This window comes from Varroa destructor, unplaced genomic scaffold, assembly GCF_002443255.2.
Source record: "Varroa destructor unplaced genomic scaffold, Vdes_3.0 BEIS01000004.1, whole genome shotgun sequence".
NCBI classification, from domain to species: Eukaryota; Metazoa; Arthropoda; class Arachnida; order Mesostigmata; family Varroidae; genus Varroa; species Varroa destructor.
Window position 1 is genome coordinate 5,082,262 of NW_019211457.1, and position 13,325 is coordinate 5,095,586.

The 13,325-nt window shown below is 40.6% G+C and overlaps 1 protein-coding gene across 6 annotated transcripts in view; it reads left to right on the forward strand.

Annotated features, from left to right (window-relative positions):
• Positions 1-13,325, forward strand: part of LOC111249143 (nose resistant to fluoxetine protein 6-like) — a 119,219-nt gene that overhangs the window by 18,671 nt on the left and 87,223 nt on the right. For 4 of the 6 annotated variants that reach the window (XM_086986009.1, XM_022802597.2, XM_086986013.1 and 1 more), the window contains exons 2-5: positions 2,914-2,996; positions 3,374-3,523; positions 6,800-6,914; positions 8,209-8,299. In XM_086986009.1, the coding sequence (XP_086842135.1) occupies positions 2,914-2,996; positions 3,374-3,523; positions 6,800-6,914; positions 8,209-8,299 (439 nt within the window). Of the gene's footprint in view, positions 1-940; positions 1,095-2,913; positions 2,997-3,373; positions 3,524-6,799; positions 6,915-8,208; positions 8,300-13,325 lie in introns of those variants that run through there. The other 2 variants (XM_086986012.1, XM_086986010.1) reach the window with 2 other exon arrangements.

Here is a 13,325-nt window from a genome sequence, read left to right on the forward strand (position 1 = left end):
TCGCCTGACATTAATAGGACAATACGTTATAGGCTCGAAATATATATATCGAATTCTACCGTTTCTCTATCGGCTTTTTTTCCCGGTAATACTGGTGCGTTCTGCGGTTACTTCCATTCCTTTTCGTAATAGCGGTTCATGACGCGTTCATGCTTTTTCCTTGACGAAGTTCGTACTTCACTAACATTTGGAATGGGACTGCGCGCCTTCCGTCGCATCCCTGAGACGCAGCCCCGAAGATGAGTTGTTAGCTCGGTAATTGTTTCATGCCTTCGACCGTAGTAATGAAGTTTACTACAATAATCGGATCAACGACGTCACCTGAAGAAATAGTCTATTTATGTTAACTAAAGGAACCGATAACAACTACCGGTTATCACTATAATTCGTTGGCTTTTACCCTTGGCACGGCATGGGTAATAAGCGACCGATACGCGATTAGAATCATTAAATCCTTAACGCTCTCCTCTCCTTATTAGCGCTGCTAGCGAGGTCAAATACGACACGGGAGATACTCCTGGCTGTTGACACACCTTGTTTCGTGCGCTTCAACATGCTTTCGGCACACGTCAGTATTGGATAGGTAGCTGGATCTATTGCAAATAAGTACTATCTGCGCATGTAGAAATTCGTTACATTTATCGAATTTGCGGCCTTCTTCGCAATCTGTCCTATTGGGTTGGATGTGTGCCTGTCCCACGTGACACGCCAAAGAATTATAGCAATAAACAATATATGAACGTAGGAACAAAGACCGAAATAGGCCTTATAGGTGGTAGCATGTAGTTGAACGTGGATGGCAAAGAATGAAAAGATTACACGGGTAATAATCACCAGATACAATGAGACTCATCACGGAAAATCGGCCTGAATATCAGCAAATAGCACGAATCGGTAGAGGTTTTCGTAGTTATGATGCGCGACGTGTGTATGCGCTCATTGTCACTCGTGACGAATGAAACCCAATGGTGCGCCAATATGAATCAATTTAATTAGTTGTCATTGTGATTTTGTTACTGTCGTTTTTATCAATGATGTTTCTATTTCTAAGTGTTCCCTGTTTCCATGCAACCAAATGTGCGACTACGTGGATGGTAAGCATTGCGCTCATATGCAGCACAAGAATGAATCTGATTGGTTTTGTAGTGTTCCGTCAGACCGTATTTATGTAGATATAGCGTGTGGGGAACTCCATATAAACGCATTTTGAATAATTATAATTTTAGTTTTTAGTAACATGTAAATATTTGAACTGCAGGACAAATTGTATAGCTTTTTCTTTTACCGCAGATGTTCCCCGAACGATTGCCGTTCTAATCAATACCTTGCTGATAATGGCAAGTTATTGACTTGCTGCTCGCATCTCTTGAACTTTTAAAATGCCTAGTATCGGCAGTTTCCTCGTATCATCGGTAAGAGATCTCTATACGAAAAATATCATGGCGTTAGGTTTGAACAACTGAAAATGCGGAAGAATTATAAGCTGTTTTTGGGACTATCATGAATCGGGGCAAGCTACCGACTCGACATGTCACAGTGCTTCAACAATTAGTGTGTACTAATGACAAGTAAATTAAAATAAGATCGTGCTTCCTTGAAACATTATCGATAATTAGGTAATACAAATGCGACCACACATAAGTATTGCAGCATGGCAGACACCGTACGAAACACACAGGCGTTTACTGTTACTTCAAGATGGATGACTATATATATAATAGCTAACCTATTTAATTTATCAGCTGTAATGTCGCTGCAAAGAGACGCTTAAGGTAGATTTAGGAACAGTCAACAACAAATAATTGAATACACTGTTGATAGGTTATTTAAAAACATGTACGACCGAGGGCTATCTGCCCAAACAGATGTCAAACTTTCCTTCGGCCCCGTCCAACAAACATCCGAGCTCGAACAAATGACAAAGCTCACACAATGACCCCTAAGCCAAGTCAAACCATTAGCTATAGGTATCCAACGTAATCCCAGAACATGATAGCAGCGAATATCAGTGTCGTTTGCTCCTGTTATTGTTATTTCTGTTGTTGTTCTCTGCGGCTCTGTGGTCAGAGCCATTATTATTGCTACAATAACTTGCGCGTTTTTCGCTACTGCTAAGCGAAGCTGGTAACAATACCTTCGAACGAATCGCCTGACAGGTGGCGATTCATCGTGAGCGCAGCATATTTAATGCTTCCTGCGACACTGAGAGTCCGAAACTAAGATCGTTGTCGGCTCTGTGCTAACGGCGGTAGTAGTACGAATAGAACAGTGTTTGTAGGGTAATATGGCGTAACCGTTGATGCTTATCGTATCAGGATATGATTGATTAGGGCGTTAAGTTTTTATTAGATACGTAGGTTAGCACACGTAGAAGATCGTAGATAATCAAGCAGTTTCATGATTATTTAACTTTGTTTATCATACTGTTGCTACCTGTGTTAATTATTGTGAGATTTGGTAAAACTTGTTTGTTAACTTCTCTTTTGGCAAATGTAAATTTATTAACTATCAACGGCGAATGCTATGATAATGTGAGGCTGGCTCTGGCATTTCTGCCAGAAGTTGAGAAGATATCCTAATTAATAAATGATATGGTGTCGTAAGCTATAGAGGAAACGACAACAGTGCATAAACCCAGCGCGATGGTCGCTGGGTTTTCAGATCAGTAGACATCTAAATGCATGGTCCTTATTGATTAATCAATAAGTATTTACTATAGAAAAAAATAGAGAAAGGGTGACTGACGCCGCTCGCGTACGACTCGGGATGACGGCAAATGACAGCATGTGAATGATGAAGGACGGTGCCGTGATGGCTATTTGAGGATGCGAATTCTGTATCTGAATGCTGTTCTCACGATAAGGATGAATTAGCGGTGTCTAAGTTAACAACTTAATTTCTTGTAATTTACAGTGATCGACGCGTCCGCAAAGCTGGCCCCTGGCCTCATTGAGGGTTCGCTTACTGAGTTTGGAAATTACTATGAATGTCTCAAGGTAAGATGGTTGGAAGAACGGAATTCTAATTATTACAGAAAAAAAAGCCGTTTCAAGCGCTATAATATACTAGCGGTTTGAGAGACCTGTTGTTTCCGCGAAGTCGACGTAGTGAAAATATAGTAAATGCATTTTTTTTTTATCCATATCAATCACATTTATCGTGTATTGCATGTCATTGGCTCGGCTTCTGCCTAGCGACTTGTGTGATGAAACGGAGACTATAAACTAGTCTTATTGTTTAAAAAGCTTTTCAGTATTTTCATCCTAAGAATCAGCCACTGTTTTGGAAAGGAGGGAATATACTGAAGTTAACAGCGGATGTAACACGCCATTCACGTCAGAACATTTAAATCTTTACTGCGTCTGTTATTTAGGTTAGTGTTTTAGACGATTTTGGCGAAAAGGAGTTCTTCCGAGGCAGTTATTGTATGGTGAAGTCGCGACCTCCGTTGCCGGAGCCGAAACCTCGTATCGTTCCAATAGACTTCACTCCCGTGAACATGTCAATCTTCTCCGAAAATTCGGTAATAGAATAAAATAGCCGAGAAATACTTCCGTCAAGGAAAAGCCTTCGTCATGCACTAACATAAAGTATCTATTGGTCACACTTATAATAACAGTTTAATAGTAGTTTCAACCACTTAGTCCGCTTCCTGCTCATCAGAACTGGTAACTGCACTTACCAAAATTCTAGTAAAAATTTTGTTCAAAGTCGATATATGACCGTTTTAAATAAAAAAAAAACAACCTTTTATTAACACATAGTAGAAATCTTATTTAGATTCGCTTGCTTGTTTCGTACGGTCTTTTGTACCCCAATCTATATTTTCGCTAATCTATCGTAATATTGGGTAATGCATATACTGGACAAAAATTTACAATGAAAATACAAAGAATGTACAGCCCTAAAATGTCATTTAGATTTAATTTTTCCAGCTGCCATAGTGTATATGAACTGAAATGGACTCTTTAATCACCCTGCGTATATATATATATATATATACGTATATATATATATACATATATATATACATATATATATGTATGACTAAGTGCAGTTCGAGCTTTTAACAGTTCTTTCTGCAGCGTCTCGCGGTATCTACCACTGTTATAGACCACGAAGCGAGATGCTAAAAAAGCTAGTTTTTATTTCAATAAATTATCTAGATAAGTTGGCTAATTTTAAGCGAAAAACGTACGACCAAATACCATATTAGACGCTAAGCTTCGTTCAACCCGGTCGTCTGTTCATGTATGCGATCTAATCACCTTTTGTCCCTTAAACTTGCTCGCATTGTTTCTATGGTCTGACCCGATTGTCTTGAAATGGGCTAAAAAACGTAATATTACGTACTTTACCCCATTTCAATTGCCCTGTTGCGTAGCATATGTTTATGCAGCATTGTGTGTGATCTGAAGTTATGTTATTAAGGATGTTCTTTTTGTTTTTTTTTTATCTAGAGCTCTGTCTAGGGGATTGTTTATGTAATGTATTGGCGGATCAGTCGTCGGATTTAGGTGTTCTTCTCGATGGATCAAGACTGATACCCTATACGCTGATTTATGTTGTCGATACGTGGTAAAATAGTTTAGACAGTTACGTTAAGGTACTGAATAGTTACAATAAAATTGCAATAATTTATTAGGTTTAGATTGCATGATGTGTTGCATTGGGTTCTTCCAAATATTCTGTAGATTGTATCGAATACGCTGCCCTCGTCACAAATTTTGCCAGGAAAATAGGCACCATTTTGGACAATAACGCTTATCGTACGGATTAGTGTACCCTACATAAAGATTTAGCTCAGGGCGGTCTTTAAGCATTTACGTAAACCTACAGCGCGTTTGATTCTTTTGTACGATCACCACAAGCGTTGTTTTTTAGTGAATCACAACCCCATTAAGTTCTATGCAACGAGAAGCTTCATGTTTTCGCGGAGCAGTAAAATTAATAGATAGAAGTAATTACTATCCAAGATAATCATGTACATTTGAATATTTTATGCACGGCTATCTGTTTATGCCGTGGTGCTTTTTTGAAATGGGTTAATGGCTTACGATGTACAACAAAAATGGTACCTATGGATATCGCCTGTGAAATTGGGCTACAAACAGTTGTTAGCTAACGAGCTGATTAATTGTATATATATATATCTAAATGAATGAATACTATATACCATGCTATCTTGGTCGTTTAAAAGTACTATTTTAGTTTATTTTTACCAACTACGTATGACCATATATGTATGTTCTCTTTGAGACTGACTTCTGATACTTTCCATATATCACCTGTAATATATCAGGTCGAATAGTGTTTACATTAAAACATTTATGTATATATGTCTATAGTAAAACATACCACACCAAACCATTACTGAGTGTTGCCGTTTCGACGAAAACCCTTCACCTCGTTTATCTGCGTACCTTTTGCAAGTGTGGTTCCCACGTGCAGCTTTACAACGAACAGGCGTTTTTATTTACGTACAAAAAAAAAACATGGTACTGCCTTTCGAATGGTGCATGCAGTTAGTTTTTAAAGGTGGTACACATACAGATTGATTATTAGGGGATACCACCAATTCACTAACTACACTGAAACCCCATGGATAAATAATTTGTTTCTCAATAACGGTTTCCAATATTTTTCAACCCTATTGATGTTGTAAGTTCTCGGACCTCTTATAAAACGTGTAAACTTTATAGTACTTATACTGTTCTTCTGAAGATGCAAACATCTTATTATTAACAGGTTTACATAGCGAACATTGTCTACAGGACTGTGCTGTACTGTTTCAGCGCATCTTTATAATGAACGCGTATAATATTCACACCCGTTCAGTTTAACTGCAAATAGATAATATCGACTTGAAAAAACCCTCTTTGGATCTCAGCTGGAGATTGAACTACGATATAACATATTTTTTTCAAACCAGTCCCACATTCCGCTGTCGACGCACCAAGATAAAGGATCTTCCGTTTTTGTCCCGTATTAATTTTTGTCAAGTAACGCAACGCTAACTAGATAATGAAAAACCTATTTTTACCAATAATTCAGACTTCAGCAAAAACCGACAAGTTTGGTGCCACCGCTTATAAAATCATTAGCTGTTATTATGATATTACACCGATTGATGTAACTTAACGACAAGAAGTTTCTCAAAAAATTGGCTAGCATGTTCTGTTATTGAACTGTGTTTTCGCAAAGATTTTTTTTCCTAAACCTAGAGTTAGTTGTTAGAAAAATTATAGAAGGATTTTTCCTTGATTTTTAAGAAGTTACGTGTCGTGGCCCTTCTATTCTATAGGACTATTAATACAAAAGACCTCGATATTGGTCAATACGACTGCAGATTACCGTAACGGCTATTGTATAGCATTAGATTGTCAGGAAAAGAAGATTTTTCTGATGTTGCTTCAACAGGTGGGATACAACAAATGGTTTTTTCTTCAGAAACAATGTTGGTTTATTTCAACTACTTGACTTCCATCATATATTAAGGGTTAAGGATAATTTTTTTTCAGAGGCCATTTGAAGAAATTGCGTCTGTTGAGACAGATTGTGTTCAATCGACCGAACTCGATTTTAGAGCTAAGCTTTTTAAAAAGTTATTTAGGGAAATGAATTGTAGTCGTCGGCATGATCGAACGGTGTTTCTTTGTCCTGTATCCGAAGCATAGAAGTGTTATTTGTTATTCAGACATACAACAATATGGCACACTATTTTGACAACAGGAGTTGATAATGTACAGATTAATTCCTGTCTAAAACAACACTTACGGTTACCCATTTTATTTTTTAGGCATTGCGCGACCTGCTCACGGGTTCAGGAACATTCTATTATACCCAAGCCAGGATGGGTGTTTGTATGCCTTCCACCTGCTCGGTCGAAGACGTCAATGGCATGATCAAGCCATGTAAGTAGTTCATATATTTCGAGCTAAAATTTCTAAAACACCACAAGAACAAATATAATGGACCCGCTTATGATAAATGTGAGTGTAATCCCTGACTAGTTAAATACGCTTAAAGAATTACACTTCTGAAAAATTAAAAAGTTCATAGCCATACTGATTACTCAGTTCGATGCGGTAGACTACCTATGAGAAAACAAATCAGGTGCTGCCATGTGGTCCTATTCGCTTGCTAACAACGCCTGTTTCGTTCTTTCGAGACATCGTTGGCTACCTTAACAATCCAATTTTGATGGAAAGTATACAGACTCAACGTGCTCTGGGTGCCTAACAGGCATCTCTTACAGGTTAGCTGCCACGGCGACTATGAATATAAGACCACCGTTGGTTCGAATTTGAACGTTGCAAAATGGCCTTGAAAATAAAAAAATATCTTGCAGTTTCACGCGTTTGTTGAAGAAACCGCAGATGAGCCCAGCAAGAACTCTTCGCGGTCAAAATTTTTAGTGAGGATGCTATACGAAGTAGTAATATAATAATAGAGGGTGTTTAATAAAAGAAAACGAATATGGCTGTCGTGAGGTTCCCATTTTGTCGAATGCGGATTTGCTATTTGTCGTCTACCAAATCTACCGTAATCACACATGAAGCTTCTTCGCGCGTGTATTTTTCAAATGATTAATTATTTTATCGGCTCTATTACATTTTCTCGATAGTTTTGTTCGCATGAATGGAGGAGCGGAAACACGTACGGGCATCTGTTAGGCGACGTACAGGTAGAGAGAAACCGAGAGAACGTATCGACCCACGACGCTTCGAACAAAAAAGATTGATGAGTGCCAATTTAGTGATAGCGTAGCTTCATTGATAATTACTTATTAGTGCTAAGTATCGATGCGAGTCGTGCCTTCGGCTGCAATAACTCATCCGAGCTAATTGCGTAACCTCAATTACCTTCAGCTAGCGAATTAACTCGGCAACTGTGGAATAACTGTCCTGACCCTATTAAGCTGGCCTGAACCACACAAATAATTAGGACTCTATTAGTTGAAACTCTATGTCTGCATGTCTAAAATAGTTTGATTACGAAGTTTTGTTCAATATTAATTAGTTAGTATTAGGTATTGTACCATGCTTTTCGATGAACATTACAAATGACTGTTTCATCAGCTAATTTTATATACGCTGTTGCTTATTTATTCAAACATTCATCGCGAAATATAAACTTACGCTTTTTTTCTTTTACTTTTACATATAGTAAATCTGACGATATTTGCTCGTTCTATGATCTATCTAGTGTTTGAGGGAATCCACTGGGAGGCCGAAGTTGAATACTGCCGGCAACGGGAGGATCGAAATGATCTTAATGCTGAGGAATGGATTTGCGTGTAAGTACATTTTACGAATCCTATAGAAGCAGTCGAGTAGGTGCTCTTGATGAAGGTTTTCTTGACAGTCTTCAGTTAACACGAAGACTGACACTAAACTGTTTCGTTATTTAGAATTCTGTTACAAACAGGCTAAAACATCGTAGTAGAGTAGAAGAAGAAAACTATATCACACTTCATAAACCAGCGTTACAAGAATTAAGAGCGTCGGACGCACGGACGTCCATTGACTAGCTTGCCAACTCCGTGTACGGACCAACACGTATCTAGCTGTGGAATGCTATTGCCAATTGACTGAAGATAGTTTGTCACACAGGCTGTGCAAAGGGTTACGGAATATTATGGGAGATTAACGGATATTTTCAGTTAGTATTCATAATACGTGTTTTATTCAAAGTCCAACGAGTTTGGCCATCTGCCGCTGTGGCAGATAAGAGAGTCACTGTTACTTAAAAACCCAAACGAATTTTGCCATCAACATCGAGAACCACCTGGTACTTGAAAACCTTAACGAGTTTGGCCGTTTAGCCATTGTGGCAGGGAAGAGAGCCATCTGGTACTGGAACGCCCTAACAAGTTTGGTCATCTAGTACTGCGGTGAAGAGGAAAGTTATCTGGTAATTCAAAGTTCCAACGAGTCTGGCCATCTGGCCGTCGTGGCAAATAAAAGAGTCGCTGGTACTTAAAAGCCCAAACGATTTTGCCATCAACATCGAGAACCACTGGTACTTGAAAACCTTAACGAGTTTGGCCGTTTAGCCATTGTAGCAGGGAAGAGAGCCATCTGGTACTGGAACGCCCTAACAAGTTTGGTCATCTAGCTATTGCGGTGAAGAAGAAAGTTACTGGTAATTCAAAGTGTCCAACGAGTTTGGCTATCTAGCCGTTTCGGTGAAAAACAAAGTTATCTGGTAATTCAAAGTTCCACCGAGTCTGGCCATCTGACCGTTGTGGCAGATAAAAGAGTCGCCGGTACTTAAAAGCCCAAACGAGTTTTGCCATCAACATCGAGAACCATCTGGTACTTGAAAATCTTAACGAGTTTGGCCGTTTGGCCATTGTAGCAGGGAAGAGAGCCATCTGGTACTGGACAGCCCTAAAAGTTTGGTCATCTGGCTGTTGCGGTGAAAAAGAAAGTTATCTGGTAATTCAAAGTCCCAACGAGTTTGGCCATCTAGCCGTTTCGGTGAAAAAAAAGTTATCTGGTAATTCAAAGTTCCAACGAGGTCTGCCATCGGCCGTTGTGGCAGATAAAAGAGTCGCTGGTACTTAAAAGCCCAAACGATTTTGCCATCAACATCGAGAACACCTGGTACTTGAAAACCTTAACGGGTTTGGCCGTTTAGCCATTGTGGCAAAGAAGAAAGCCATCTGGTACTGGAATCCCTAACAAGTTTGGCCATCTAGCCGTTTGTGAAAAAGAAAGTTATCTGGTAATTCAAAGTTCCAACGAGTCTGGCCATCTGGCCGTTGTGGCAGATAAAAGAGTAGCTGGTACTTAAAAGCCCAAACGAGTTTTGCCATCAACTCGAGAACCATCTGGTACTTGAAAACCTTAACGAGTTTGGCCGTTTAGCCATTGTGGCAAAGAAGAAAGCCATCTGGTACTGGACATCCCTAACAAGTTTGGTCATCTGGCTGTTGCGGTGAAAAAGAAACTTATCTGGTAATTCAAAGTCCCAACGAGTTTGGCCATCTAGCCGTTTCGGTGAAAAAGAAAGCTATCTGGTAATTCTAGATTCCAATGAGTTTGGCCATCTGGCCTTTATGGCACATAAGAGAGTCGCTGGTACTTAAAAGCCCAAACGAGTTTTGCCATCAACATCGAGAACCATCTGGTACTTGAAAACCTTAACGAGTTCGGCCGTTTAGCCATTGTGGCAGGGAGGAGAACCATGTGGTACTGGAAAGCCCTAGCAAGTTTGGTCATCTAGCCGTTGCGGTAAAAAAGAAAATTATCTCGTTATTAAAAGTCCCCACGAGTTTGGCCACCTGGCCATTGTGGCAGATAAGAGGGTCACTGTTACTTAAAGGCCCAAACGAATTTTGCCACCAACATCGAGAACCACCTGGTACTTGAAAACTTTAACGAGTTTGGCCGTTTAGCCATTGTAGCAGGGAAGAGAGCCATCTGGTACTGGAATGCCCTAACAAGTTTGGTCATCTAGCTGTTGCGGTGAAGAAGAAAGTTATCTGGTAATTCAAAGTCCCAACGAGTTTGGCCATCTGACCGCTGTGGCAGATAAGAGAGTCACTGTTACTTAAAAACCCAAACGAATTTTGCCATCAACATCGAGAACCACCTGGTACTTGAAAACCTTAACGAGTTTGGCCGTTTAGCCATTGTGGCAGGGAAGAGAGCCATCTGGTACTGGAAAGCCCTAACAAGTTTGGTCATCTGGCTATTGCGGTGAAAAAGAAAGTTATCTGGTAATTCAAAGTCCCAACGAGTTTGGCCATCTAGCCGTTTCGGTGATAAAGAAAGTTATCTGGTAATTCAAAGTTCCAACGAGGCTGGCCATCTGGCCGTTGTGGCAGATAAAAGAGTCGCTGGTACTTAAAAGCCCAAACGAGTTTTGCCATCAACATCGAGAACCACCTGGTACTTGAAAACCTTAACGAGTTTGGCCGTTTAGCCATTGTGGCAAAGAGAGCCATCTGGTACTGGAATCCCTAACAAGTTTGGTCATCTAGCCGTTGCGGTGAAAAAGAAAGTTATCTGGTAATTCAAAGTTCCAACGAGTCTGGCCATCTGGCCGTTGTGGCAGATAAAAGAGTAGCTGGTACTTAAAAGCCCAAACGAGTTTTGCCATCAACGTCGAGAACCATCTGGTACTTGAAAACCTTAACGAGTTTGGCCGTTTAGCCATTGTAGCAGGGAAGAGAGCCATCTGGTACTGGAATGCCCTAACAAGTTTGGTCATCTAGCTGTTGCGGTGAAGAAGAAAGTTATCTGGTAATTCAAAGTCCCAACGAGTTTGGCCATCTGCCGCTGTGGCAGATAAGAGAGTCACTGTTACTTAAAAACCCAAACGAATTTTGCCATCAACATCGAGAACCACCTGGTACTTGAAAACCTTAACGAGTTTGGCCGTTTAGCCATTGTGGCAAAGAGAAAGCCATCTGGTACTGGACATCCCTAACAAGTTTGGTCATCTGGCTGTTGCGGTGAAAAAGAAAGTTATCTGGTAATTCAAAGTCCCAACGAGTTTGGCCATCTAGCCGTTTCGGTGAAAAAGAAAGTTATCTGGTAATTCAAAGTTCCAACGAGTCTGGCCATCTGGCCGTTGTGGCAGATAAAAGAGTCGCTGGTACTTAAAAGCCCAAACGAGTTTTGCCATCAACATCGAGAACCATCTGGTACTTGAAAACCTTAACGAGTTTGGCCGTTTAGCATTGTGGCAAAGAAGAAAGCCATCTGGTACTGGACATCCCTAACAAGTTTGGTCATCTGGCTGTTGCGGTGAAAAAGAAACTTATCTGGTAATTCAAAGTCCCAACGAGTTTGGCCATCTAGCCGTTTCGGTGAAAAAGAAAGCTATCTGGTAATTCTAGATTCCAATGAGTTTGGCCATCTGGCCTTTATGGCACATAAGAGAGTCGCTGGTACTTAAAAGCCCAAACGAGTTTTGCCATCAACATCGAGAACCATCTGGTACTTGAAAACCTTAACGAGTTCGGCCGTTTAGCCATTGTGGCAGGGAGGAGAACCATGTGGTACTGGAAAGCCCTAACAAGTTTGGTCATCTAGCCGTTGCGGTAAAAAAGAAAATTATCTCGTTATTAAAAGTCCCCACGAGTTTGGCCACCTGGCCATTGTGGCAGATAAGAGGGTCATGTTACTTAAAGGCCCAAACGAATTTTGCCACCAACATCGAGAACCACCTGGTACTTGAAAACTTTAACGAGTTTGGCCGTTTAGCCATTGTGGCAGGGAAGAGAGCCATCTGGTACTGGAAAGCCCTAACAAGTTTGGTCATCTAGCCGTTGCGGTAAAAAGAAAGTTATCTGGTAATTCAAAGTCCCAACGAGTTTGGCCACTGGCCATTGTGGCAGATAAGAGAGTCACTGTTACTTAAAGCCCAAACGAATTTTGCCATCAACATCGAGAACCACCTGGTACTTGAAAACCTTAACGAGTTTGGCCGTTTAGCCATTGTGGCAGGGAAGAGAGCCATCTGGTACTGGAAAGCCCTAACAAGTTTGGTCATCTAGCTGTTGCGGTGAAAAAGAAAGTTATCTGGTAATTCAAAGTCCCAACGAGTTTGGCCATCTAGCCGTTTCGGTGATAAAGAAAGTTATCTGGTAATTCAAAGTTCCAACGAGTCTGGCCATCTGGCCGTTGTGGCAGATAAAAGAGTCGCTGGTACTTAAAAGCCCAAACGAGTTTTGCCATCAACATCGAGAACCACCTGGTACTTGAAAACCTTAACGAGTTTGGCCGTTTAGCCATTGTGGCAAAGAAGAAAGCCATCTGGTACTGGACATCCCTAACAAGTTTGGTCATCTGGCTGTTGCGGTGAAAAAGAAACTTATCTGGTAATTCAAAGTCCCAACGAGTTTGGCCATCTAGCCGTTTCGGTGAAAAAGAAAGCTATCTGGTAATTCTAGTTCCAATGAGTTTGGCCATCTGGCCTTTATGGCACATAAGAGAGTCGCTGGTACTTAAAAGCCCAAACGAGTTTTGCCATCAACATCGAGAACCACCTGGTACTTGAAAACCTTAACGAGTTTGGCCGTTTAGCCATTGTGGCAGGGAAGAGAACCATCTGGTACTGGAAAGCCCTAACAAGTTTGGTCATCTAGCCGTTTCGGTGAAAAAGAAAGCTATCTGGTAATTCAAAGTCCCAACGAGTTTGGCCATCCGGCCGTTGTGGCATATAAGAGAGTCACTGTTACTTAAAAGCCCAAACGAGTTTTGCCACCAACATCGAGAACCACCTGGTACTTGAAAACCTTAACAAGTTTGACCGGTTAGCCATTGTGGCAGATAAGAGAGTCACTCCCGGAGGTCCGGTCGTTGAAA